The sequence below is a fragment of the Neopelma chrysocephalum genome, unplaced genomic scaffold, assembly GCF_003984885.1.
Source record: "Neopelma chrysocephalum unplaced genomic scaffold, ASM398488v2 Primary Assembly neopelma1_22b, whole genome shotgun sequence".
Classification (NCBI taxonomy): Eukaryota; Metazoa; Chordata; class Aves; order Passeriformes; family Pipridae; genus Neopelma; species Neopelma chrysocephalum.
In genome coordinates this window covers 5,046,394-5,073,206 of record NW_020897690.1, presented here as the reverse complement: position 1 = coordinate 5,073,206, position 26,813 = coordinate 5,046,394, and the positions used below count along the sequence as shown (strand labels likewise).

The following is a 26,813-nucleotide window of genomic DNA, read 5'->3' as shown; positions in this document are numbered from 1 at the left end:
GTGCTGAATGAATGAGACCAACTTTTGACTTCACCCTTTGTTCTTGTAAGGTACTTCAAATGAGGAGTGCTGCGCAACTGCGTTTCTTCCTTTAGAGCTTTCACCAGTGGAGATCAAGAACAATAACGTGGAGATAACTTAATAAAAATGCATATATGTTGTTTCACTTATTTGCTCAATAGACCAGAGACATGGGAATATGAACCAGTGAAACAATAAGCATTCTTCTAATAAAGAAGCAGTTACAAATGAAATAGCACTTAAATTCGATACTTCTGTGCTGTGCTAAAGATATGCTGTGTTTTTGTGCCTTGGAGATCAGTATGTTTATGTCAAAGGGTTATCAGAGTAGTTTAAATATTTTTCAGTTGCAGATCCCTTATAAGGAAATGTAAAGTGATACAAAGTGGTGGTTCAGTTGCGCTCTCCGGTTATTTGATGTATACGGAAACATAGTTCACTTCAGCTCTGTGAAAAATACCAATCTAATAATATCAGTACAAAATGTGCACCTTTTCTCTAAGATGGACTATGAATTGCTCTTTTTTTGCGATACAAGCATGAGCTCCATATTGGCATAGCTCACCCCTGTAATTAGCTGCTACCGCACAGGTGTGGTGGCCAAGGGTGCGAACTATTGCAAATGCATCCCTGGATCTGCATGTGTTGTTTTGGTTTACAATGTTGATGCAGATGACAAACATTATTAATGTGGGGTAATTAGAGTGCACATCTATAGCTTTCTGACATCTCTGCAGTTTATTTTATTTTAGGCTGCAGGAAGCATTATGAACTCTGAAAAAGCTGTAAAGAGAGGCTAGAAATTACTGAAAACAATTTGAGATTTAAATGGGAAAGCCTGTAATACTATAGCTATTTCTCTTACTTAGATGTTTATGTATATTTCATGATTTCTGAACTACTTTTTTCAAGGGCTTATATAGATTCGGGGTTAGGAGAAATGCTTTAAAATAATTGTTGGGATGAATGTTGATAGTAGATGAGTCCAATTCTTTTTAATGATTTAAAGTTGTTATTCATTTACGTTAGACCTTGCTGCACTGGTACACTTCTGGTCATTACTTTCTTTTGGCAGCATTTCCCGAACAGTTTGCCTTCATTAACAGCTACCAAGTGACTCTTAGAAAATAATTAAAATTTCATTTGATGGCGTTTGTAATACGATGGCTGTATTGTTGCTGGAAAGTGAAATCAAATGCTTGTTAGCCGCAAAATCTCTACAGATGAGCTTGGTTGTTTCAAACAGAGAAACTATTGGTTTTACAGTGAAAGCTGTGAAGTCTGCTGTATGTGCAAGTGCACTGATAATGTCCACTCTTCATAGTAGCATGCCATTCACTCAAGAAATATGTCTACTGAATGGCCTTTAAATATTACTGACATCTTTTGTATGTCATTGCCTAAGATAAAAAGAAAAAATCCCTGTCATTAGTTAAGTTTTTTAACTTGATTTTTGTTCCTTCCCTTTGGCTGCAAGATAACTGGTGTGAGTTTGTCACTTGAATTCGATGGAGTCACAAGGAGCGTGTCTCTGAAGCCTCTTCTAGGCAGCCATGGCAGTATCTGGTTTGTAGTAAGGAAGATGTCTGTGTTCCTGACAGCCTGTGCGGTGGGAAGTTGTGACACAGAAACTGAGCAGATAGCAGAGTGTGTGTTTTTAGAGCTTTTTTTTTTTTTTAATGTTATCAGGAATCAGCACTATTCCCAACTTGAAAGTTGTGTTGTAAGCTTTTTTGGAGACTGTTGACCTCTCACATATGTTCATAAAAAAGGCAGGGAAGGGAGTCATCTTTACCTTGGCAAGGCATGTTCCTACCACTCTGCTGGAGATGGTGGCTGTGCGCTGGGTGGCTGCAGCACCAGCTGTTTTGCAACTTGCCGTGAAAGATAAGACTTGCTCTGAAATTCTGCGGCCACATAAAAGCAATTCCCCACCCTTCAACAGGAGGTGGCTGAGCTGTAAGATCTGAATGCAGGGAGGCCTTCACCTTTTTCTTGTACAGTAGGAGTTGGCTTGAGATTTGTTATTAATAGTCGTGGGAACATAAGAGGGTCTGAACTGGATCAGACTGAAGGTTCATGTGCTCCATCCTGTATCTTACCTCTGACAGTGCTTGGTGGCAGCTGCTAGGGGAAGGAGCATGAGAAGTGGGGCAAGCCTTTGGTGGTAACTCCTCCTGGGGGACTCTCCCAGTTTGATCAGTTTGCAGCTCAGCGACTAAGCTAGAGGTCATGTCTGTGTCTTTTTGGTTTTTTAGCCCTGCATAGGCTTTTTATTCAGGAGTTTGTCCATTTGCAAATATTGATCCTTATTTGAATCTGTTAGATGGTGGTGAGGTGCTAGGTGAATTGGGAACTTTCTTAAAATTTTGGGTGCCTTGGTTTCCAGTTGATCTGCACCTTGTAGGCTCAGGCAGGGTTTAAAAAGAATTCTGGTGCAAAAGGAAATAATTCCAAATGTATGAAAAAGATAAATGTCAGCTTTGCACTTAACAAAAACTGAAGGGCTGGTGTCTCCCTTCTTGTGCGGGTGTAGGTGTGCAGTGATTCTGCTAAAGAAGTTGCGGTAGGTCAGGAGGGACACCTGCCTGACTCAGAATTTGACTCACAATTTGTAAGCAAAGCCTTGAGTGTTCTAAACTTCTTGTAAGCTGGCAGTCTTTCTGCAAGCCCTGAGATGAGAGAAGCTTGCAGATTAAATGAGCTGTATCAAACTGGCGTAACAGGGTTCCCAAAGAACAGTTTTCTCGTGCAAGAGGTACCATGTTGACCAGTGATGGGGCCCCATGGTGGCAAAACACCACTTCAGAGTCTTGACCAGCCTCTGTTGTTGGTCCAGTCATCTAGAAGGCAGCACGAGAAAGCATCTAGGTAGCAGGGTGAAACCACCCTCTGGACCTTCGGTTGGTTGTCTGAAGCATGTGGAGGAATGTTGTCTTCACAAGTTGCAAGCTGATAATATGCTAGACAATAAATGGCGAAACAGATGCTATTCTAGACCTTATTTTTCAGCATTATTGCTGTGTCTCAGAGGGCTGGTCTGTTGACTTCTCTTTTATGGGATACGTAATAGTTTGTGTTGAAACAACCTAATCTTTTCCTCTTACTGGTTTTGGTGTTAGCAGATGCTGCAGCTGCCTTTAGCTGTACCCAAGACAGACACAGTTTTGCAAATGACAAACCTAGTGAGACACAGTGGGTTTTGTCTGCTCCCTCAGAGCTATCTTGTCTTACAATGGTGGTGTCACCATTTATTCTACCTATATGCAGGGTTATACTAGAAACACTGTGGCAGAAGATCAAGATATTTTAATGCCATTCTAAGGTTTTGCAATATTTGTGCCACATTTGCACCAGAAGGCACCTGGCAGATTTAGCTAAGAACTTGAGTCCTGCAGGAGAGAAGTAGCTGGCCCAAGAAGTATATGACATTGGATGTCTGTCAGTGGGTGTCTAGATTTTTATATAGGCTCAACAAATTAACATTTCTTTAACACTGTATTTTATCTTTAGTGTTCTTAATTTTGTTACATCTAGTCAAAAACATTAGAGAAAATACTTATGAACCTAGATCTCAAATGTTATATACCTAAATAAAATATTACTTTTTTCCAAACAAAATAAAGTAGTTTTCTCTCTTTTGCCTAATTTTTTGATTACCTGTAAAAGCCAGTGGAGCGAGTGGAGACTGTGTGTGGTCTGTTAATCTGACTGGCCATCCACTGAATGCATGTGTGGAGGGATTTTTCTGTCCCCCTGTATTGTATGTTTATAGGTAAGCTGTTGTAGCCTTCTGAGGAGTATTTTCTGAGTGAAGCAGCAGAGCAAAGGAATACCACATCTGTTTTCTTCAGTTATGGTGTTCCCACTTCACACAATTTTGTCAGTGAAGACCATAGGGATCATTTCCCAAAGCCTCTTTTTCTGCAGTCCAGTGCAAAACAGAAGATGTAAGCCTCAGAAAACAGAAAATTCCTTGATTTTGTTGTCGTTGGAAGAAGCTTGAGATATGACTGAGTGTACTGTAAAAGCTCAAAAGACAAATAAGAAAATCCACAGCTATATTCAAAAACTTCTCTGAAGTTTATGGATGTATCATGATATTTTAGTGCTGACCCATGAGATTTAGTGTTCTGGGTTGGCAGTACTAAAATGATAATTTTTATTGTGCTTTCTGTGCAAGTTTTATCCAAACCTGGTTTTGGATATTGTTTTTAATTAACACCTTGGCTTGTTAATTGAATCAATCACACGTGGGAAGTTTAGGAGACACTTGAAAGCTTGTCAGTAGGGAAGTGTAACAGAATGAGGAATGATACATTTGGTTGTAAAGCTATATTTTCAGAGTTGTCATGTTGAAAGGAGTTGTCCTGCTTGATTACAAGCCTGATACAAGGGTTTAATGAAAGAAGTTTCCTTATGTTTAGAAAATGCTTGATTATAGATAAGGTGGTGTACTTTTGACCCTATACCCAGTAGTAATAATGCTATGTGTGTTTTTCCTCCAAGATTATGTTTTTTACTGCTAGTCAGGTTGTGAGGCTGGTTTTTTTTTATTTTATATATATTTATGGCAAGTTTTTTCTTGTGAGAAAATCTTCTCTTCAGATTATCAACAGTGGCTTTGATAAATGTACCCATTACCTAAGGAAGTAAATACAGGTGTGCTTATCTAAACCTGTTTAAAAAAAAAAACAACCAAATCCTCTAAAGTATTAGCAAATGTTGTTGCTGACTACTGTAAACCTGCCAAAATTAGATTACACTTGCCTAAAAATGTGCTTTTAGTTAGACTTTTTCTATAACTTTTGCTTGATATTTCTACTGAAACATAAACCTCCCAACATAGATTGCTTCTTTTTATTTATATGTTCTCTGTTTAGTGCTGCAAGTGGAGTAGCCATGGAGTACTAAAGATAATATATAGATATAATTGGTCTGTTTTGGTAGTAAGAAGTGTCAAGTAACTGTAGTGTGAGCTGCTGTTCATATACAGAGGAAGTATAATACTGTGGTGTTATATCATGATTATTTAGCACTGTCTAGAATGGAAAAGTCTATTAAATAGGGAGTAGGTGAGTAATAAATGGGTGGAATGCAGAGAAGTGAAAGCGATTATAAAGATGTGTAACAAAAAATAGGAGAATGGTCTTTATGTGTGTGGCCAAGACAAATGGTGTTTGTGTGTTAGGAATAGCATCACAAAACGCCCCATAATGAACCAGCTACGCTGTAATCCATGCTTATTTGTTGTGTAACAGGTTTAAGGATTTAGCAGTGTGGCTCAAATTCTGCTCTTGGAGTTAAAAGAGTCACAGTTACGTTGTGCTTCTCTGTTGGAAAATCCACTTGCTTCAGCATTGCCCTGAGGGGTAAAGGAGTAGATTTCTATTTGCAGAATAGTAGAATGTGTGATATAAAGCAGCATGCACGTTCTGGAGGAAAGTGAGTTTGGAAAGCTTTCAAATCATACTCACAGTCCCAGGTGTAGAAGGAGACTAACCCCTGTAGGAAGAGTACCTCACCATTAAGGATCTTACACTTTAATTTGATGTTCTGTGTAACCCACAGTTTTTCCAGTTGCTTGTGAAGAAATGAAGTGTGGCACTTGAATTTTATTTGTCATTATGCTTCTTGTTTGTTATTAATATCCTGTAAATGCATAACATTGGCTGGAAATCTGGGTTTCAGAGAGGCTAGAGGTTAGTTATGTGTGATTCTTGTTAGCTTCTTTACTATTTGATGGTCCTTTTGGTTAACCAAGAGATGAACTCTGGCTAGGCAGAAGAGGTGATTAGTTTACTTTTGGGTCTTATGGGAAAGAAGCTATTTCTCAACTTCTCTCTGTGTCTCTGATGAAAAGAGGGACTTTGACTCTTTGAAAAGGTGAATCTTGACTTTATAGTGATAATTTGCTCTTAGAAATTATTTGAAGTTGGAACATTTGGCACTGTATAAAAGTACATAAAAGAGTACATATAAAGGATCCCAAGTCCCTGCCTTGAGGAATATACATACCAATTAGAACATAGCAATACATATTATGCATTTGGGGGAAAAACCCAACAAAACTGAGTGATGGATTTAATTTTGGAAAATAATTTTCAGTCACTTGTGGAAAATATGCTTTTAAGAATGAATGAAAAATGTAATGAATTATAACGAAATACAGTGAAAAACCAGTTCTAAATGCAGTGTCAGAAGGCAAGGTGGAAAGTGGGAAACCAATATAAAAGATGTCTTAGGGAGAGTGAATCACTGCCCACACAAAAGAGGTGGGCAGAGGGTGGAACTGTGTAGGTCCTTGAAGAAGAAGAATGGCGCTTGAACACGTGAGGCATTTGACACAGGTGTTGGTATTCTTTGATTTTTGGGAGAGCGGCAGTCACTGAATAGACAGAGGGAAACAAGTTCCAAGCTTGGTGGCTGCAAATGCCTCTATTGTAACTGATGATATAAAAGTTTGAAGAGTTTGGGCATCTTCTAGGGAAGAGGACAGAAAGGGGAAGGAGGAGGCAGTTGAGATTATGCTGAAATGTCCTGGCAAGCAAGGAGCCAGTGAGCAGGGACTGAAACCATGCTAATGAGGGAGGGCCCAAATGGAAGAATTAGTCACGAAGGGCCCAAACAGGTTTGGGAGAGGGAGAAGACGAATGTGCTTATGGAAGAAGCAGAAGTGTTGGGGAGAACTGAGAAAACAGGGCTGAAGAGCAGGCAGACAAAAAGGGAAGAGTGGGGAAAAGAAGTAGCCTTTCAACTGCATCTGTGGAATGGCAGTGGCTGGGGAAGGGATTGTGTGCCTGGCAGCTTGCTGCAGGTGATCCAGAAGGGATCTGACAGGCAGGCAGTGCGTGTGGATAGCTGGGGCTTGGAGGCATGTTGGTGATGGAGCTGGGGTGGAGCCAGGTAGGAGAGTAGCAGTAAGGAGGTCAGTGCCACTGAAGTGGTGTGGGTGCTAGTGGGATGCACACGGACATGGGCTGCAGTGGAAGTGACATGTGGATAGTAATGAGGGCGTGTTGAGTTCTCTGTTGTGAAGAGTGTGTGAGAGGAGAGGGTGGGTCTTGATGTGTACATGTGGTACATAGACTCATTCCTTTGAAAGGAGTAGTGAAGTTTGACTATAGTATTTTGTCATGCAAGCAGATTTGTGTTCTTGGTGTACGTAATCATGTTTTTCCTACCAGTTGATAGATTTGTCTTGCAAGTTGTAGTTGTATGGAAAAATAAATAAACTGGCAACAGCCTGTGCAACAGACCTTTCTTCCTTGCAGGCTTGCCTGCTTGCTATCCTATGAGTGATAATTTCAGAGGTTTTGTTTTGTTTTGAAGTAGTTGCTCAGCATTTGTGTGCTGAGGCTGTTAACAAGAGTATCTAAGTAGGGGTGGGCTTTGTTCCTTTGCTTTTTTTCTGCTCTTAATTCTACCTTCCTGTTCCCAAAGCCAGCAATGAGCTCGTGAATGGTTTTGGGGATAGATGTCTATCCAGGCCTTTCTTTTTCACAGAGGATGTAACAACAGAATAATTTTCTGCACTTCTGTAAATTTCTGTCTCTGGAGTTCTGGGAAAATATACACTGTGGGTGAGGGAGGGGCCTAAAGACTCAAAATCTTTGATTAAATGGCAAGCAGAGGGGAAGTACATGTTCAGAGTAGTTCAGAACAGAGTTATCAGGGTTTATCTTGTGATTCCACAATGTCCTGACCTGCGAAATTCTGAAGCATGCTTTCCATTGTGCCACAGTGAGAGCAAGGTTAACAGGATTGGTAAAATGTGCCTTGAAATTTATAAGGACTGGATGGAATGTTTGTGTCTTTGGATGATACATTGCAGTGACGTTCCACAGAGATAGTTCAACACTTCATACCAAAATAAGCCAGACCAACTGACAGCTGAAAGATTTGATTTTAGGTTTAGTTTCTTCTGACTGGAAGCTTTGAAATCCAGAAAAAGTCATCTTGTGCTTTGTATTCATTTGATATACAAGACTATTGCTTTCTTCCCTTTGTGTTTAAAAAAGTAGATAAATAAAAAGGGGAGAAAAGTAGTTACTTTAATGTACAAGTCAACTCATGCTTTACGGTTATGTCACTTCTGTTGTACTGGCTATATCTGTTTGCTTTTCTATGCTGACAGTGACAGGCCAGTACACAATTCAGTATATTTCAAAGCTGGATTTGTACTGGAAATAGCTTTTAGTGGTCACATCTGCAGAAAACTCCAAAATGAATTGTTGAAGTCATGAAGAAACAGCTGACATCATCTCATCTTTAAAATTGCTGGTGAATTTAGGAACTTGTGATCTTTCTTTTAAACTACTAGCAGTCAGGTGTTTTATTAAGTGCTCATCATTAAAAATTACGCTTGTGGATGAATTGATCTTGAGAGGTACTGTGTACCTTAGTGTAAAGAAAGTGAAATGAAGGTATTTCTGAGACACTGGCTATCCACAGATTGGCCTTTAGCAGTGTCCTCTGCCAGTTTGGGACTGGTGTCACAGAGCCAAAGCTGTGTGCAGTTTAAGCAACGCAGCAGCTCCTGAGTCTCAGGTGGTGTAGAGCGAGCTTCAGCTTGGCTGGTTTGGGATCTCTAAAGTGCAGTGTCTTCGCTTGGGCCTAGGCATAGTCTGCATACTTGACATTCAGAAATGTTGCAGAGAGTGGAAAAAGTGTGATTGAAAGTCTTAATGAATTACCTGCTTAAGTTCTTAAACATTTAAGAAAGCTTCCTAAAATAGAGCTCGTTCATGCTGTTTTCTGCTTTATAAGAGCTTACATTTATATTTTGACAGCTATATCTCTCTCTATAAATATATATTATACGCACACAAAAAAAAGTAACCCAACATCTGCAAATGAGGTTTTGGTGGTGTGTGTTTTGTGAGTTTTGTGTTGCTTCTCACTGTTAAGCAGTGCTATATCAGAAGGTAATGTTTAATAGAATGCTTTTATGGCTTCATATGATTATACCTTCCTGTATTTCAGGGCACAGTTCCTCTACATTTTCCCTCCACTCTTTCTCCCTCTGTCCCACTCCTCCCCACCTCCCCTTTTTTTTTAAATGCAATCTTTTTGCTCTTGTCTCACTGCTTTACAATTCCTTTATAGTACTGTGGAGGGGTAAAAAGTAAGTAAACAACTTGCTGGTGTTACTTCAAAAATAACTTTTTGTTACAGTAAGACATTAGTAGTTAATCAAAGCACAGTGCTGTAATTCTAAGTCTGTTAACAGGTTAACGCTTGGCAACACTTACATTTATAAGGTAATGATTTTACTGTAGCAATTTAAGCAGTAGGATATATTAGGTATGAGTGAAATTAATTTATTACCTTGAATTTCTTAATTCTCCAAACAGCTTATTTTGTAGCAGTGTCCCATAGAAATAATATTTATCTTCCATTGACCTGGCGAACATATAGCTGTAGCTAGTAAACTTGCTTGGTATTAAACATACAGCTTTTTGCATTTGAGGTCTGCCATGGACAAGATGTTACAGCGCTGTGTGAATCTACCAAAGCACTGAAGTTTTTTCCTTAATGGTGTAATTGTTAGTTGTGACAGTGGAATTTGGGCACTTAGGACAAGGCTGCTATGTAACTTTTGCTGGGGTAGGAAATCAACAATTCAAAATGTTTACTTTTAATTATGCTTGTGTTTTTCTTGCATTCAGGTCTTGATTTACACAGCACAAAGGCATTCCAGTTTTACTAGTGGTACAGCTTCTGAATTGATACAAATTGATTTCATGGCACTGTGTGCACTTTCAGCAGCTAAGGATGTAGTTTGTGTGTAGGTTGCATTGATGGGGCAGATGAAAGAGGCAGCAAGAAGGGGTATGTATCTGGGTGTGCGATGTACTGCACTCCTGCACGTTACCATTTTAAGATACAAACTGAGCCCATAACAGAGCATACTGGGAGGAAAATACTCTGCCCGTACAGTCTGAAATCAGCCCCCACACTGAAGATTTTAAAATGGCCATGTTACAACTCCGTGTAAATTGGTCTGCAGTGGAAACCCTAACAAGATCATTAAATATAAAAGCACTATTGGGTGCTGGGAAAATACTGTGCTGCCCATATATATATATGCCTTTCCATAGGCATGCATGAATAGACAGCATCAATGCCATTGATTTGAATAAGGAGGTAATACACAGTATTGAGGTGACTTTGCTTGTAACTGACTTAGTGTTTGCTTTGAAACTGTCAGAACTGTAAGCGTTTCTTCAATTTTTAATTCTTAGTCTTGGGGAATAGTAAGCCACTAAAGTAACTCCTGTGGTGGGTGTGGCTAAATAGGAAAAGATTACTGTTACATGAAGTAAAATGGAGGCTTTTTTTTTTGGTTGTGTTTTTGGTTCTTGATTTTTTGTTTTATTTTTATTTTATTTTATTTATTTATACTTTTTTTATTTTAAGTGTTTTGGGTTTTTTTTTGAACCTAAGATGAAGCTTATTTTCAGAATTAATGATACTGTTACAGTGTGTCAAAATAAGAGCTTTTGACTTGCCAATATATATCATTAATGACCCTAGGAAAAGAAAAATCACATCTGCACTAGTGTAGTTCTTGGCTTTTCTAGGACTGATCAATAATCACATTGTGCATTCATTCCCGCTAGCCCCCTGCCCCGCAAGGTCAACTTTAACTACTAGTCTTTACATTTCAGAAAAAGGACATAGACTGCCTTATGCATTAGTAATATCAGTCTCAGTGTTTCCTTTGGGTCTAATTTATAGTTACCCATACAAAAAAAATCAGTAACTTTTTTTCTCTCTCTTTTTTTTTTTTTTTTAAAATTTAAGGACTTTATCTGTAATTTTTCAGGGGAACTTTTCTCCTCTGTTGCCTTCTGGTGCTGTGTTGAGAGGTCTAGGTAGGAACCAGACTGAGGATGCTGAGCTTTGCTATGGTTGTGCTGCTTAAATGGATCCTCTCTTGATTGTATTGTAGCATGTGACAATGACAATGGGAGAACAACAGTTTCAGGGCCTCATGTCTGGATGGTGATGCAGCTGCTGCAATAAAGTCTTGTTATGGTTGACCAGTCACATTTGGACTGTTATTTCTAATTAGAAGTTCTTTTTTGTGTTGCATTAGAAAATAGTTTGAAGCAAACTGGTAGATGTTTGGGTGAAGTTAGTTCATTTTCTCCTCCTTGCCTTGAAAGATTAATGTTGCTTTTTGCTTTTTGTTTTGTCCTGCAACCAGAATAAGTAACCTTGAAAAAATCTTGCCTTTAAAATAAACTTTTTTTTTTTTAATATAATGTAGTGGTCTCCAGCGACTGCTGTAAAATAAAGGATTATTGTGGGTAGTTCTGTCTAGTTTTAAGTCTTGTGATGGCATTTTGTGATTTCTGCATTGTTGTTGTTTTTTTTTTTCCATGAAAGTACTAGTGTTACTGGTTCCCTTTTATTCATTTCTTCATATTAGAGGGGAAATGTAGTTTGTTCATAATGGATTATTGATTGGTCTGTGAACAGCAGAAGCCCCAAGGCCTTGTCATCAATGGTACTTACTCTCCCAATAGTGAATGCCTTGCTTCATGCAGCCATTCGCAACCTCAGTCTGTAGAATATAAGCCTGTAATTGTTACTCTTGTGTAGCACAGTTTTTAGGGAGAGGAACTCTTCATTGTCATTATGGGATTTTCCCCCTCAATTTGTTCAAAGAATAGTCCCTTTGTTTTGGTAGCAAGATAAAGCTTGTCCTGGATGTTAATGATACATTTCAATTCATTGCTTAGAATACTACAGTGTAACTAGTAAAGTACATTTCTTTGTCTCTCAGAAGACAAACACGCACAGTATACTAAAACACAAAATATGTACTGAGTGGGTGACAGCTTTGTGTTTCTCAACATATCCCATAGCAGTGTCAAAGCAAACTCCCTTCCACCCTGCCTTGCTCCTGAACTGCTTCTTGAGGAGCCACAAAAAAATCTGGGTTACAGAGGTTTTGTTGATTTTTGTTTTGAGAGCGATCACCTCGCTGCAAATGCCTACCTCCAGCTTCTCCAGCATTAGTGTTTTTACCCTTATTTCAGTGTATTCTCTCCCTTGTTAAGGATGCGGCATCGGTTGAGAAAGGCCTGAGTCTGCTTTCCCAACCCTGGCTGCTGCTCAGAAGCCTGCTGCAAAATGTCATTAGCTCATGGAGGGAGAAAGACACAAAAACATATGATGTAGTGGGAGAAGCTCAAAACAATATCTCAGGGTTCAGACAGCAAACTTTGCAAATGGGAAGAGCTTCACCAGCTGCAGGGGAAGGCTGGTAGAAAATAATGAAACAAAAAAGTATTGCAAAATGCTACTGAAGGATTTTATAAAGCCTGAGTGGAAATAGACTAATAGAAATTTCTTGTTCGTTTTTCCAGGAGCTTTTTATTTTTCTTTTTCAGTCTTGTGTCAGTTTTGGCAGGCTTAAACAGACTTTAGGAGGTCTGTTGTCAAGATTGCCGCTTTTAATAACTGAATGCATTTGAAAATTTGACAGTCTTCTACAACTGCCTTGGGATTTTTGGATAGGTTTTTACTGGGTTAGTTTGGATTACTCTAAGAAAATCAGTTCAGTTATGCTGCCTTTACCTTTATAGGTTACAGAATGCCAGAATTGCCTGGAAATTCAGCTATAGGCTTACTGTTTAAGAGATAAGCTCTCTCTTCTGTGCTGTGGTGTAGTCTGAAGGATGCTATCAGCTCAAGGCATAAATGGTCTAGTGACATGGTCTAGAAGAGGCATTTCAGTAGGACTGGTGCCTAAATAAGGATGGTGGGATCAAGCCTTTAGTCAGGGTGATGGACTGATGACCCCCATGGGATCCGGATGTCCAGAAGAAGCCATGTCCCCTCACAAAGTGAGGAGGAGGGCATGCAGGCAGGGCAAGGCTGGCGTGTGTGGACGATGGAGTCTGTAGCCTGGGGAAAAGACATGGAAGGGGAGAAAGGTCTCTGTGGTTCAGTGAGCTTGAAGGCTGGTGGGGCAGTTCTCTGTCTTTTGTCCCTTCTCTTGCTGTACTTAGCTCTCTTCTGGTCTCTTCACTCTGAACGGCAAAGCCTGTTTGGCTTTGGGGCAACCTGAGCCTTCTCAAATCAGGAGAGATCCTCTCACCAGGTTGTTCTTGAAATATACAATTTCCTCAAATTCACCTAGATATTTGGAGGCTATATCCTATCATTTCATCATTTGAAAGAAATTTTAGTAAGGTATCCTTCCACAAGATCACACCTCCCTTTTTTGTTTTGTTTTTGTGTTTTTGTTTTTTTTTTAAGTCCTTGTTGATTTTTGCAGAGGAACATGGTGGAGTGGTTGCAGTGTATGTTCAAATCTCTTGGAGATTAGAAGAGCGATATCTCTCCAGTGCATTTATCTTTCAGATGGGACCCAAACTGAAAGCAGTTTGTTTTAAAAGATACACTATGCTTTTTGAATAGGTTTATGTAGCTTCCCGGAGTGTATGTTCTTCTTTATTACTTACACAGCTCATGCAATATGATTTTTAAAGTCATGTTTAATTGAAGAGAAATTTAAAAAAAAAAATGTATAGTCTGCTGTATGTTGGAACAGGAATAATTTTCTTGTATGTATTCCTCTGTCTTCACTGCACAGGATATTTGTATGTAAGAAGTTAATTTGCAATTATTTTTCCGGTGTGGTATCTTTTGCATAATTTTTTTCTTCTTTTCCCCCCAATTTTTCTGTGTTGTTTATTTTCAATTTCTCTTTTTATTAGTTGTTTCAAAGAGGCACAAAAGGTCCTTAAGAGGGTCTGTCTCACCCTGTGGGCAGTCCTCACATACCTAGTCCTCTTTCAGAATGGGAGGGTGGCATGAAGAGAAGAGTAATAGGTATTTCAGGGTGCTCCTGTGTTACATAAAGTGTACTTTTATGCATACTTCATGTCAAGACTAAGTGAGGGTCTTGCAGAAGTTGCGAGGATGATGCAGCCAAGCACCAGCATACCTGCTGAGCTGCTGGGAGGGACAGGCTACCACAGCCTCACCAGGGAAGCCGGGGCTGATCTTGGAAAAGACTCTGGGGCTCTGTGGGGAGAGCAAGTCTCTTTGGTCAAATGTGTTTTCTTTGAAATCAGGAGCTCTATCGAAGTTAGTTTTAAAAACCAGAGAAGTTTGGATGCCTAAATGTTTGAATTAGTGTAGATTCTGACAAGTGCTTGGTTTAAGCATGTAGGAAAGCTTGTTTTCTTTTTCAGGGGGACTAGGGGAATAAAAAAAAGCGTGTATTTATTCCCATGTGGGTCAAGGCAAAGAATCTCTGTGAGGCAATGGTGCAGGAACAAGCATTATAACTAAAATATTTGGCTGTGCAAAGGCATTTCGCAGCACACCACCCCTCCTGTTTTTGGGTCTTTGTTCATGTTTCTCTTCTATGTTGCTTTATATTCCAAACTTGCATGTAAACAGTGAAGATAAGTATATTTTAGTGTATTAGTGTATTTTAAAGGGGCTGAAAATGTCTCATGGATACTGGCCAGCTACTTCTTACATGAACTGCTGATTCTTAATTCAACAAAATAAACTTAATCTAGTTCATATGCCCCTTATAACAGAATATCACACCCCCACCCCCAAGAAGTTGTATGGCATTTGGCATAGACTGCAGTGCCATTAAAACACACACACTATTTTTAAAGACTACATATTAATTTACAGTTTACATTCACTTGCGTTTCCTTACAGCTTGCCTCTCTGCTAGTGGGAATTTCTGTGCTGTGACAGTCTGGGATAAATCTGCAGGCTGAGTGTAACTCTGCTATGGATTCTGTGTGACAAACCGGTGCAATGGAACTGCAGGGTGAGCTTGGACCAAAGCACTGAAAGGTTACTGGTTACCTCCTGAAATTGCTGAGAGGTGAAACACTTCTGGTAGCCTGGGGGTAGCTGGAGGTGGCTGCATTCCATGTGTGCTGAAAGAGAATTATTTCAGAATACTTTCAAATTTGGAATTATTTCAAAATACAACTATTTTTATCATCACAGTCATCCAGAAAGAAACAAAAATAGCTATGGCAAGATTCTACTCACAATGGAAGAGTAATTGGTGTAATTTGATTTAACCAGTTGACATCTTCCATCCCTTGTGTCATCTTTGATGTTTAGTAATTAATATTGAGGTAAAAATTATTAAGCCAGAATGTTATTTTCTATTGGTAGGATTTTTTTCACAAGTGGTTTTTTTCTCATTGTTATGTTCAGCTTCTGAATTGAAGCTTTTTTGAAAGTTGTAATTTTATTTGCTGCTCTCCAATGAACAACTGGCTTTGCTGTTCTGCAAAGAGCCTCTCTAGAAGAATTACTTTTAAGTGGCACTCAAATGATATGAGGGGGGAATCATGAGTTGCTCATATATGTTTGTGTCAGTCAATTTACCAAAGCCTAGGGTAGACCTCCACAGACTGTGTAAAGCAAGCTCAGGTTGGTTGAACACCCTTACTCCCAGTGGAATTTTTGTCTGCGGAAGATCAGACTTGAAATTTTGTGGGTGTTAAATGTGTATGAATTCAAATAATGAAAATCTAGGAATAATTTATTTCCACTTCTAAAGTTATCAATTGCAGTGCATTGGCCAAGATAAAGTAATAAAGACAAAACAATTTTTTTTAAATATTTTGGTGGAGACAATAACACTTCCATTAAGCATTTTAGACTAATAAAATAATTCATTATTTTTTTAACTCTTTTTTCCCCCCTCAGGCCTAATTTAATATAGAACTAAGGGGATCTCCTGTGAGTGGGTAATACCCTTCTTATAAGTAATGCTTTCTTCATAGCCTCATTTTCATAACTAAGTTTCATTAATGAAAATGCTATAAATAATTAAAGTGAAATATGTCAAGACTAAGCCCAGGGAATCTGTGGCCAAGTAAACAAAGGGACTGAAGCTTTGGATTTATATGTGCTTGAACTGCTGCATACAGCATTCTTGTCTAAGTTTGGCTCTTAGAGCTCTTTTGAACTTTCAGACAGGAAACACTGTAGAAAGTTGAGTTAAAAAGGGACCTACATTTAAAAATAAATTAAAAAGAAAAGTCAATAGTCTGAAAGTTGGCCTGCCAATAAAAGCAATATTCTCACTGGTGAAAACTGTAAGAATATTAAGAATGTAGAAAACATTGTATAAAATATCTGAAAAAATCTGTCCCCAAACCTTTCTATTTTTTTCCCCTGAAATTATGTGGATCATTTCAGAAGAAGATGTTGCTTGCATTTAACATGATAGTATACTTGATCAAGAAGTTACCTGGTGTATGATTTAATGAGTTCTAGGCTAAGTCTTCGATTATAAGGCAATACAAGTTGTTACTTGGCAGAGTTAGATTATGGGTCAAATAAATAAGATGCTACTCTGAATTGTTTCATCCATCAATGTGCAGTGTAAACCTCACTTGTATTTGCTGTTTGGCATGTTTGTACCTTCTGGTACAGCTACAACTTCAGTGGCTGACATCCTTTATAGAGCCAGGAAATTTCTTCGGAGGCTGTCCTTCAATTTACTTTTAAATAGCTAATTTTAGAAATTAATTTAGGTATTCTAGTTTGTAAACTTCCTGCTCATTTGGACTTCTGAATTTGGACTTCTGAGTTTGTGAAATTTATTTTTTTTTTCAGCAATAATAAAATGATTCATTCAAGAAATGAAATTGCTTTTGTAACTTGTCCCTTAAATATTGTTGACTGCTCTCTGAGGAACAGCTAGTTTGGGTTGATGCTGTTTGATAACTCTTAACATGCTGAATAGATACTAGATATGCAGAAAATCAAACCCAGAAATGAATGGTCTTGTAGCAAATAAGAAGGCCAAATTAACTTAAATGTAATAAAGTTGTTCTCTAGTGTGTAATCAAGATGATAATTGTGACAGTCTTACCTTGCTTTTTATTAAGCTCATGCTGGTGATGTGGTTAGACTATTTATTTATGTATTGAAGAGACTCAGAGGTGAATACAGTGAGAAATCTTAAAATTTGCAATTGTAAATCTGTAGCTCTTTGTTGAGTCATAGATGTTGAGTGATGGATATGCGAATAGATGGTCTTGTTAATGCTCTGCATATTTTTAGCTACATTTTAAGAAGCTGCTGTTTTCTTAATGTGGCAATAGATCGGTTCTCTTCATTAGAGAATGCAGTGTTCTTTGATCTTAGTCATGTGGTGTTTGTAGCCCTTAATGAGGGGGGGTGGGGGGCGGGAAGATTGTTTCTTTTCCAATTACTGCAGTGTAAAACAATCTATGGGGATCTTGACCATTGGTTTTTGCCGTATATAAGGGGGATAATTGCTGGTGTGTTTTATCTTCCACTGAGGCGGATACTGACTCTTGCATTTAATCATGACAAGATACAAAAACATTTAAACTTTTATTACTCTGTTAATCAGAGTTGTTTCTTGTTTGGTTTGTTTGTTTATGGTTAAGATTCTGTTTCATTGAGGTGGGTGGTGCTGTGATTTCCTGTATGTCCTGTTGACATAAATCACAGACTTTTAAGGTAATTTGATACCTACACACGTAATCAGTTTATTGTCAGTTTTAGACTGAATTTTACCCTTGGAGAGTTTTTTTTCCCTTCATTGTCCCTCAGGAAGTAACTTTTAGTTTTCATGAATGCTTTGTCAGGCTCTGGGTTCTTGTTTGCTCTCTAATCAAAGCAGTGAGGACCTCAGCCTCTGCGCCTGCTCTCTACATGCCACATGAAGCACAGCAGAGCTGTCTTAGATGCAAAGTAATGTAGTTGCCAGTAGGAATATGATACTTGCTAAAGTTTCTAGGAAAGCCTTTTATCTTTGGCAAGTAAGTATTTTACATGAAATTACACATGATGGTAAAGCCACAGATTTAAAGTGTAATAACCCCCTCAAGAAATGTTTTCCTCATTTAAGATGTATTTTTAGCCACTTCTGCCTGGTTTTAAAACAAAAAAATATTTTTAAAGGTTGCACTTCATTCAAGACACTGTGATGTCGGTGTATGTAAATGAATGTTTCCTGTTTTATGCATTTAACTTATTTAGTAATTACGCTTGTCATTGAAGTCTAGAATATCAGCAGAAGGGGAAACTGCTGCTTTTTGGTGCAGTAAATTGTCGTATGGTGTGCTTCTAAGTACGGGGCGAGTGATGGAATTGTTGAAACATGAATATATTTTAATATATTTAAGAATGTGTACATTTGTATGATTTTGTTCTTGTTTCCAGGTGATCTATGCCATCTTCTTACAGAGCACACAGAGGGAAATTGTCACTTTGGACTCTCCTGAGCAGCTGAAAGGAGAAACGTTACCCTGAGAATGAAGCAATAAAAACACTTCTCTGCAGAACCGTATGATTGAAAATGCGGTCCAACCCTCCTCTGCTGCCAGACATGCTTTTGTGCTCCTGCCCCGCTTACCTGTTGTTGCAGTAATACAGATGGATCGTAGAAGAGAGGCAGAAATGGAGTTACGGAGATCCTCCAGCCCTGGCAAGCTAAGCAAGAACGATATGGATGCTGACAAGACCATGTGCCACAGCTGTTGCATCTGCGGTAAAAGTTTCCCTTTTCAGAGCTCCCTGTCACAACACATGAGGAAGCACACGGGTGAGAAGCCCTACAAATGCCCTTACTGTGATCACAGAGCTTCCCAAAAGGGCAACCTGAAGATTCACATCCGTAGTCACAGGACAGGCACTTTAAGTCAGGGACACGAGGTGGAGATGGGAGAGGCACAGCTGGGGGAGATGGGTGTTTCAGAGGGCCTTGGCGGGTGCACCAGCCCCACTAAAAGTACATCTGCCTGCAACAAGATCTTGAATGGTACTGCTCAGGTTGATAGCAGCAAGATCTTGTTGAGAAGCAGCAAGAAGGACGTCACAGAGACGGCGCCAGCCGAGGAGGATAGCAAGCTGACCTCTTACCAGTGCACCTTCTGCAAAAATAAATTTGAAAGGAAGAAGGACCTGGAGCAGCACCTGCACCAGGTCCACAAACCGTTCAAGTGCAGGTTGTGCAGCTACATGACCCTGAGGGAGGAGACGCTGTTAAACCACATAGAGAAGGACCATATAACAGCTCAGGTCCCCAATGGGGAGGCCTATGCCGAGAACTGCAAGAGCGAGCTGAGTGCGGGCGAGTTTCCATGCGAAGTCTGCGGTCAGGCCTTTAGTCAAACGTGGTTCCTGAAAGCTCACATGAAAAAGCATAGGGGCTCATTTGATCACGGATGCCATATCTGTGGCAGGAGATTCAAAGAGCCCTGGTTTCTCAAAAACCACATGAAGTCACATGGCCCCAGGTCTGGGAACAAAAACAAACCAAAAAATGATTTGGAGCTCATAGCCACTATCAATGACGTGATACAAGAGGAGACAATTGTGACAGGCCTATCTCTGTATGAAGTTTGCACCAAGTGTGGAAATTTGTTTACAAATATGGAAAGCCTGAAAGCGCATAATGTTGTTCACTACCGGGTGCAGCCGGGCAGCACTGGGGATAAAGCTGAGGGCTTGACTGATGGAAGCCTGAGCTCCTCGGTAACGAAGCAGTTTTTCTTGCAGTGTCTCAATCTACGGCCATCTGTAGCGCTGGATAGAGTTACAAGAGGGCAACCTGGGAAAAGAGTAGCCGAGCTGGATCCGGTCAGTAGCTACCAAGCTTGGCAGCTGGCCACCAAAGGAAAAGTAGTGGAGCCCTCGGAGTATGTGAAGTATGTGGGATGGGACGAGGCCCTGGCAGATGCAGACGTGACTTACGACAAGGATAAGAGAGAGTATATCCTTGTCAACCAGGAGAAGCGCAAGCGAGACCAGGACTCGCCCAGCAACCCCAAGAAGAAGAGCTGCACCAGTGGGCGCCCAGAGAAAACCAGCAATGCCCCACCAGGGGAGAGCTGCCCGCTTGCCCAGGGGGATCTGGACTACCGCCCTGCCTCGCGGCAGAGCCGGCGGGCCGCCCAGAACAAGTCCACCGAGTGCTTTGAGTGTGGGAAGATCTTCCGCACCTACCACCAAATGGTGCTGCACTCCCGGGTGCACCGCAAGGAGCGGAGGAGCTGCAGGGAGGGCGGGACAGCTGCCCAGCCTGACCGCTACGGCTCCAGCAGTGAGGAAGGTGACTTGGGGTCCGTCAGCGGGCCTAGCACCCCTGGCTCCACATCAGCCCCAGAGGACTCGGCCACCTCCGGCTTGGGGGAGGAGGGAGCTGAGGAGAGCTCAGAGGAGGGAGCAGCCAACCCCTTGCTAGGTAAGATCACTTCCAGCCTTTCCTTGCTAATGTTGCTGGTCCCTGTGTCTCCTGGTGTGGGACACAGCAATGAGCAGATGAAGAAATATGTGAAAGCATGTGAAAGGTTTAAAGGCAGTGTGGATGGGGTCTCGTGCCTCCTGCTTGCCCCAGCATGGTGGCTCATTTCTGATGCAGGTAATAAAGTGAGATCAGATGACGTCTTCATAATATGCCAGTGAAGGACACCTGAGAAGTATCTTAGTTGCCTATAGCAACACTGTAGGGTAGGGTAGTGTCTTCCCTGGATATCCTGGGGGCTGTTTTTCCTCAGTTCTTGGGTACTCTGTGCAGTGTTCTGCCTGCAGTGTACAGGTGTAGCAGGGTCACAGCCTGTGTAATCTAGCCCCAAAGCACATAAACTTGTTAATCGCCAGCATGAGAGGAGTCTCTCTCCTCTTCTCTGCTTCACTTCCCAAATTGTGTTTATAACTCCAAAGGCTATAATTAATCTCTCTGGATTAAAGCGGTCCTTTGAGCCCAATGCTACTAAATGGAACAAATTATTCTCCAAATAGCAGCAAAGTAAATATTTAAAAGAACGCCATTAAGCACTTTTGTATCTTCTTTTTTTTTTTAATCTTTTATTTTTGTTGTTCACCATGCTTTGTTTATAATACCCTTTTAGAAATGTGAGATTAACCATTCTTTCCTTGCTAGCCCTTCTGCTGGTTTTTGTTTGGTTTCTGTTTGGTGAACAATAATGCCTTCCTCTCATTTTCATTCCTTTTGTTGTGAAGAACGTAGTTATCTATTGAGTTAAACTCATTTTCAAGACCATCGTGGATGAAGTAATGTGCACCATTGTAAAAGAGAGTGGGTTTATTCAATTACCTTGTTCTTTCAGGATATTATGTATGTTGCCCTTTTTCCTGGCGTCAGACCCTGCAGCAACAAAACGACTTTTTCCAGAATTGCGTATTGTTATATGTTTTTCATAAATTTTTGAAGCAATGTGGGATACATTTATTTTGTCATTAAGTTTCTTTCATGCATGTTTCATGATTTTAGGATAACTAAAGTTGTGACTGACACTGCTTGGGAATATAACTTCCAAATGTAAGGTGTAGAGGGAAGAGAGCTCCAAAGGGTTGAAATTCTAAAAAATTAAACCCATCTTTTTGTCCTTAAACTTACAGGGACAGTCATAAACTTGATTTTGCTTTTGGATCAAGTCCCTGATGGACAAATTGAGTGCACACTAGAACAGAAAAGTAAATTAATCCAAGAGCTCCACTTTTTTTTTTTTATGCTTTCTTGCCCTTTCTGTAAACAACTCCAAAAAGTCCTAGCGACAAGCTGACAAATACTTTCAGTATGATTACTTGCTCATTGAAAAGACTCAAACTTTGGCTTTTCCATCTGCTGTTGGATTCTTGAACACTTAAAGTTCCTTATGGGAGCATGCGTAGTTATTTTGTGAAAATCCATCAGCTGCCACCTGAAACACTTTGGTACAGTTGACACAAGATGCGGCAATAAAACTGTAGCTTTGTCTAGAGTTAAGTGGGGTGCCATGTTTTACCACTGTAATGTGCAGTGCCCTTATCAAGACGGCTGTGATGAAAAACCATCTCTCTGGAGATGGGGTAAAAACACCATAACATTTTTTCGCATGATGTTCAAATAGGAAAACTGTTTATAACACTTCCCATATTAAGCACTTTACTTCTAGCAAGAAGAGTTGTCTCATATCTTTGCTTGTTCTGGTTCTTGCTTCAACTCAAGTTTTGAGCTCTTGTTGCAGGAGTGAAAGGGGAGCGTTAGAGTCACACAGCAGTTTCCTCTCAGGAATTAAAGTTATGGGTTAACTATTGTTACGAGCCAACAACTGAAAACTTGTTTCTTTGGATATCAAATTGGTCCTCATCTTCTTTAACTGTAAAGAAGCGGCAAACTGATGGGCCTAAATAAAGGTGCATCTTGGAAATGGGATTTCAGTGATGGGTGAGGAGGGTGGCTGCTTTGTTTTATCTTTGCTAACATCACAGCTGAAGAGCTATCAGGTACTTAATTGGCTAATAAGAAATGTTTTAATCCAAGAAGAATGTTACCCTTGCTCCTTAGTAGAGTTTATTTAACTCAAATCACTATCTCAATGAAGTGAATTCTTTTTACAAGTGACTAAGATTTTTTTTTTTAATTTGAAAGAAAAGTGGGGAGGTTTTTTTTGTTTGTTTGTTTTTGGTTTTTTGTTTAGAGGATGTTTCATAGGTCAGTGTTCAGGACTTAAGTTTCTCAGTTGTCTCTTTTTGGTATGCACATTTAATGTCATGGCCCTTATATTTTGTTCTGCCTCAGGGTGTTTTCAATAGTACAATTCTGCTGAAGTGCCCTTCTGTCCAGCAAGCTGTAGAATTAGTTTTAATCTCAAGATTCTAAACTCAAGAGGCTTTCTTTCCCTCCTCTGTGAACAGTAATTTAAGGTGTAAGCAATATAGGCCAAATTCCGCCCTCATGTATGTGCCTGCTAAAATCAGGTGTTCTGGTGTGGCCTTGAAGCACATTTTGTCCTAGAAGTGCTGTAGTGTGCTATCCTTTGCTGCAGCTTTTTTTAGTTATTCTTCCAGGTGAAGCTTTTCCATCAAGAGCAGCTCTCCAGCCCCATGGATAGCCTCCCTCTGCAGTGGAGGCAGGCAAGCAGTGCTCTTGGGTCCTGTTCCTGAAATTATTTCTGCAGTATTATTTTTACTCAGGCAGTGGTCAGGAAAATCTTGTGCTATTCATAAGGTTATATAATATCTGTTGGGTTTTTTTTCACTTTCCTATCTTTAATGTTTTTTCCCCCTTTGACGCATTACTATGTTATCCTGTGTCAGAAAAAGGCCTTGAGACTGCCAAGTATTGAATGTTGTGGCCTTGACACAGCTGAAAGTACTTCTTTGTGCCTTCAATTCTTAATAATCTGAGCAGTCCTGTTGACGCACAGCGTCTTGCAACAGGGAAGCTGGCAGTGGACCTGTGTGGTCTAGGGCCAACAGGTACTGAGGCTGAGGGTAACAGGGACTGTGAAGTACTGGTAGGGCTTACTGGGAGAAGAGCAAGAATTGCACCTTGCATGTGAAATGGGGTTTAGAGCCCCCAGGGTAGGCACTTCTTTTTTCCCAACACATCGGTAGTTTGTTTCTGCTGCCTTTGTGGAGTAACATCATGATTTCTCAGGCACAAGGAGGGGGATGGGGGGAACGTAGTATTTGCAAACCCAGTTTATCAACTGCCTGGGATAAGCTAGCTGACTACAAAGTGTATTTCATCTGATTGGAAGGAGAGTAAAAATGTGTTTTCTAGAGTTTTCTAGAATTAGATGTAGTGTACTGTGTGATACCTGTCATGCAAAGATCATGCAAGAAGTAGGTGTGCTTTACGTGACAGCCACGTGGGAAGAGGTGACCCAAAGCACATTTGCTTTGTTGACGGCAGACTTTGAATATTTTTGAGGTCTTCCTGCCCCAGCTGAGTCTTTGTTTTTATTTATCATTCAAGCAACTACCCAACTGTATCTGAATTTTCACTGAGTTGCATCCAAAGCTGTCTGAACCATCCAAAGTTGTCTTCCCCAACTTGAGATTGTTGATTGGGCTTTTTTGTGATTTTTATTTTTCCCTAAAAAGAGCCACTGAGCTATGATTGAGAGAGTAGAGAGGGATTATGTATGTGTTGATAAAAATGAAGGGAAAACACTATTTTTATAATCTTTCAGCTTCTCGGCTGAAATGTAGTTTTAGATATGTCGGTGAATTTGGTGTTTAGTATTTTTAAGGCGTGAGCCTCTTCATTGCCATGGTGTATTTAGCAGTGAAGGTGTTACAGTTTGTTACATTAGGCTCTATGAACTATTTCCGTCCTGCAGTGAAGACGGAAGTATAATTTTTGAGGCTGTTACTGCTGTTGGCAGGTGGGAAGATGAAGAAAAGAAGTGAAAACAATTTTAATACCTCTTGGCGCTCAGCAGACATAGTAAAAGCACAGACCTGTCTTAGCCCAGTCAGTAAGGGAGTGTCATAAAGGTGGTACTACTTCTTGCATGTAAGTGTCAGACTGGGGTGGAAGTAAATGTTAAAAGTAATCTAGGAAGGGAAAAAAAGAAAAGAAAAAAGAGTGTAACATAGGAAGGAAGGAGAGGTATGCTGCTCCTAGCCTGACCTTGTTGGGGAAGGACATCAGGGAAAGGGGAGGGTGTTGCACCTCAGATTGCTGCTTCCAGGAAAAACCGTCTTGTCCATTTTCTTTTTTGTTATTTCCTACCTCTTCTCTCCCTTCTCTTTGCCTTTCTTTCTGCTTCTGTCAGACTCCTCTGAATTTTTGAAATGCTTCAGGGAGAGACTGATTCACTCATACTGCACGCACGCTGTTTTTATTACATTGGCTAATGCAGGAGGGGGCTGATTGTGAGCGAGGACTCTTGTACTCGGTCCTGTACGATCACTGCTTTCAGCCCAAGAAGCTTGTGGGTGGACACAAGTTGCTAGACTGCACAGAATATAAAAAAAACCCCAACAATGAATACAAAACAGTGGTGCATGGATGTACTTGGTCAGAAGTTACTGGTGGCATGGTGGAACTTGCTTAGGAACGTGAATGCCAGGAAGGGGCAAGACAAGAGGTGGGAGTAAGGTGCAGGGGGGAGAGAAAGGACAATTTGAAGCTAGAGAGAAGCAGGACCTTGTTGAAAGGAGCTGTGCTGTGAAATGAGGTTTCAAAGAGGATTGGGGGCTGAAGATAGGTGTGAAATGGCACTGGGGTTCAAACCCTCCAAGGCAGTGCCAGCATGCTGGGTAGGTCAGGAAGAAGATTAGGAGAGATTTATGAAGCATAAATTTGGACTTTGTTTTGCTGAGATACAAATTATAACAGATCCAAGACCTGGAACTTTAATGGAAACTGCATAATTTCAAAAGTCTTTTAATTTAAAATAATTCAAAAGTAAAAATCGCCTGGATTTGCTTTAATATTTTAGTAAAGTGGCAAGGCTGTAATTTTGAGGAGGAAGAGAACAGTAAGAATAAAACAGTATAAATAAATTAAATCAGAAAAATAAAAATGTCCAGTAATTCCAGAGAACAGAAAAAGATAGTCCTAGGAGATGTTTTCTGTTGCTAACATAAGTGCATGAAACAGCTGCCAATATCCAGTACCAGGACTTCATTGTTCTTCCATGAAAAAATGTTTCTCTGTGTGCAAGGGAAGTTCTCTCTACTGTTTAAAAATCAAACATTTTTACTATATATCTTGAATAATCACTTTAAATCACTTTAAATACTTCTCATGCCAGACTCTATAAATCCCACAGTGTTGTTCCGCTGAAGGCAGTGCTCTTTGGGCATTTTATGCCAAATGAAATCTTGTTCTATATATACAGTCTTAAGTATGTTTAAGTTATTTAGTGTATTTGGTTTGCTGAAGGAGCATATAATGAATTGGACAATGTTTTGGTGCTGGACAATTGGTAACTATTGCCCCAGGCTTCCAAGAAATGAGTTAGTTTCAAGAAGGAACAGTGTCCCAGAACTGTGAAGACAAGAGTGTTATGCTATGATTACACATTCACCAGTTAATTTTGGCATTGCTGAGGAGTGGTTGTTGGAATATAAAACCCCATCCACTTTACAAGCCAAACTGATTGTTTTGATTGTTAATGCCAGTGAGATCAATGAAACTCTGGGACTTCAAAATACAGCAAATTGATGATTCACATCATAGGGGAATCTGGGCAGAGGCAAGGACCCTGTGCTGGCAGTAAGATCCATTAGATGTTGTTTGGGACTTTGCAAGGTTCCAGCTGTTCCTGGAAGCAAATTTGGTGGATCGGGACTACATCAATTACCAGTTTGAACACATCTAATAATACCATTGAGAAATTTCTCTTTTATATCTGCCTTGCTGTAATGCACATACTCCAGTCCTGATGGCACGTTAGCAAAGCCACGTGCAGTGTGGTACTTTCTCATGATCCGAAGTTTCTCTGCAAAGCACTGCAGGTTGAAGCATCGTTTTTCACCAGTACAGGCCTGTGTGTATCTCCACAGCAGCGCTTACCTCTTTCCTACCCTTTGGACTCTTGTACACTCTTCAGGATTGCAGAGGATATCTCCTGTGTGAGTATATATTTACCTGTCGTGAAGCTATCAGCGATAGTTTTTACTTTTATTTCTCTTTAACTGTGGGCTGATGTGAATGGGAAGAACTACTGAGGAAACAGCAAAATAGAAATTAAGCTGACTGTCCCAAGAAAATGGACAACAAGAAAAATTCTGGCAGCCAGAATCACTCCAGTGTGTATCAAGAGGAGAGGAATAGAGAAAAGTCACAGGACATCTAGAGGTATGGTTAAAACCTTCCTTGGCAGGTGTACCTCACACACATGAAGTTGCTTGCCCCTTCTGTATTTTAGGCTGATGATGGGAGCTGTGTTTCAAGAAACTCACGCAAAAAGTTTTTTACTGGAATGGGGCAGCAATGCTTTGGGATAATGTAGTCTGTACCCTTTAATGCTGTACATTACCCTGACATCATA

General features: G+C 40.1%; 1 protein-coding gene across 2 annotated transcripts in view; it reads left to right on the top strand.

Annotated features, from left to right (window-relative positions):
- The window catches only part of ZNF516 (zinc finger protein 516), a 99,709-nt gene that overhangs the window by 21,753 nt on the left and 51,143 nt on the right, over positions 1 to 26,813 (top strand). For both annotated transcript variants that reach the window (XM_027678531.1, XM_027678522.1), the window contains exon 2: positions 18,238 to 20,260. In XM_027678531.1, the coding sequence (XP_027534332.1) occupies positions 18,364 to 20,260 (1,897 nt within the window). In that variant the 5' untranslated portion in view covers positions 18,238 to 18,363. The remainder of the gene's footprint in view (positions 1 to 18,237; positions 20,261 to 26,813) is intronic.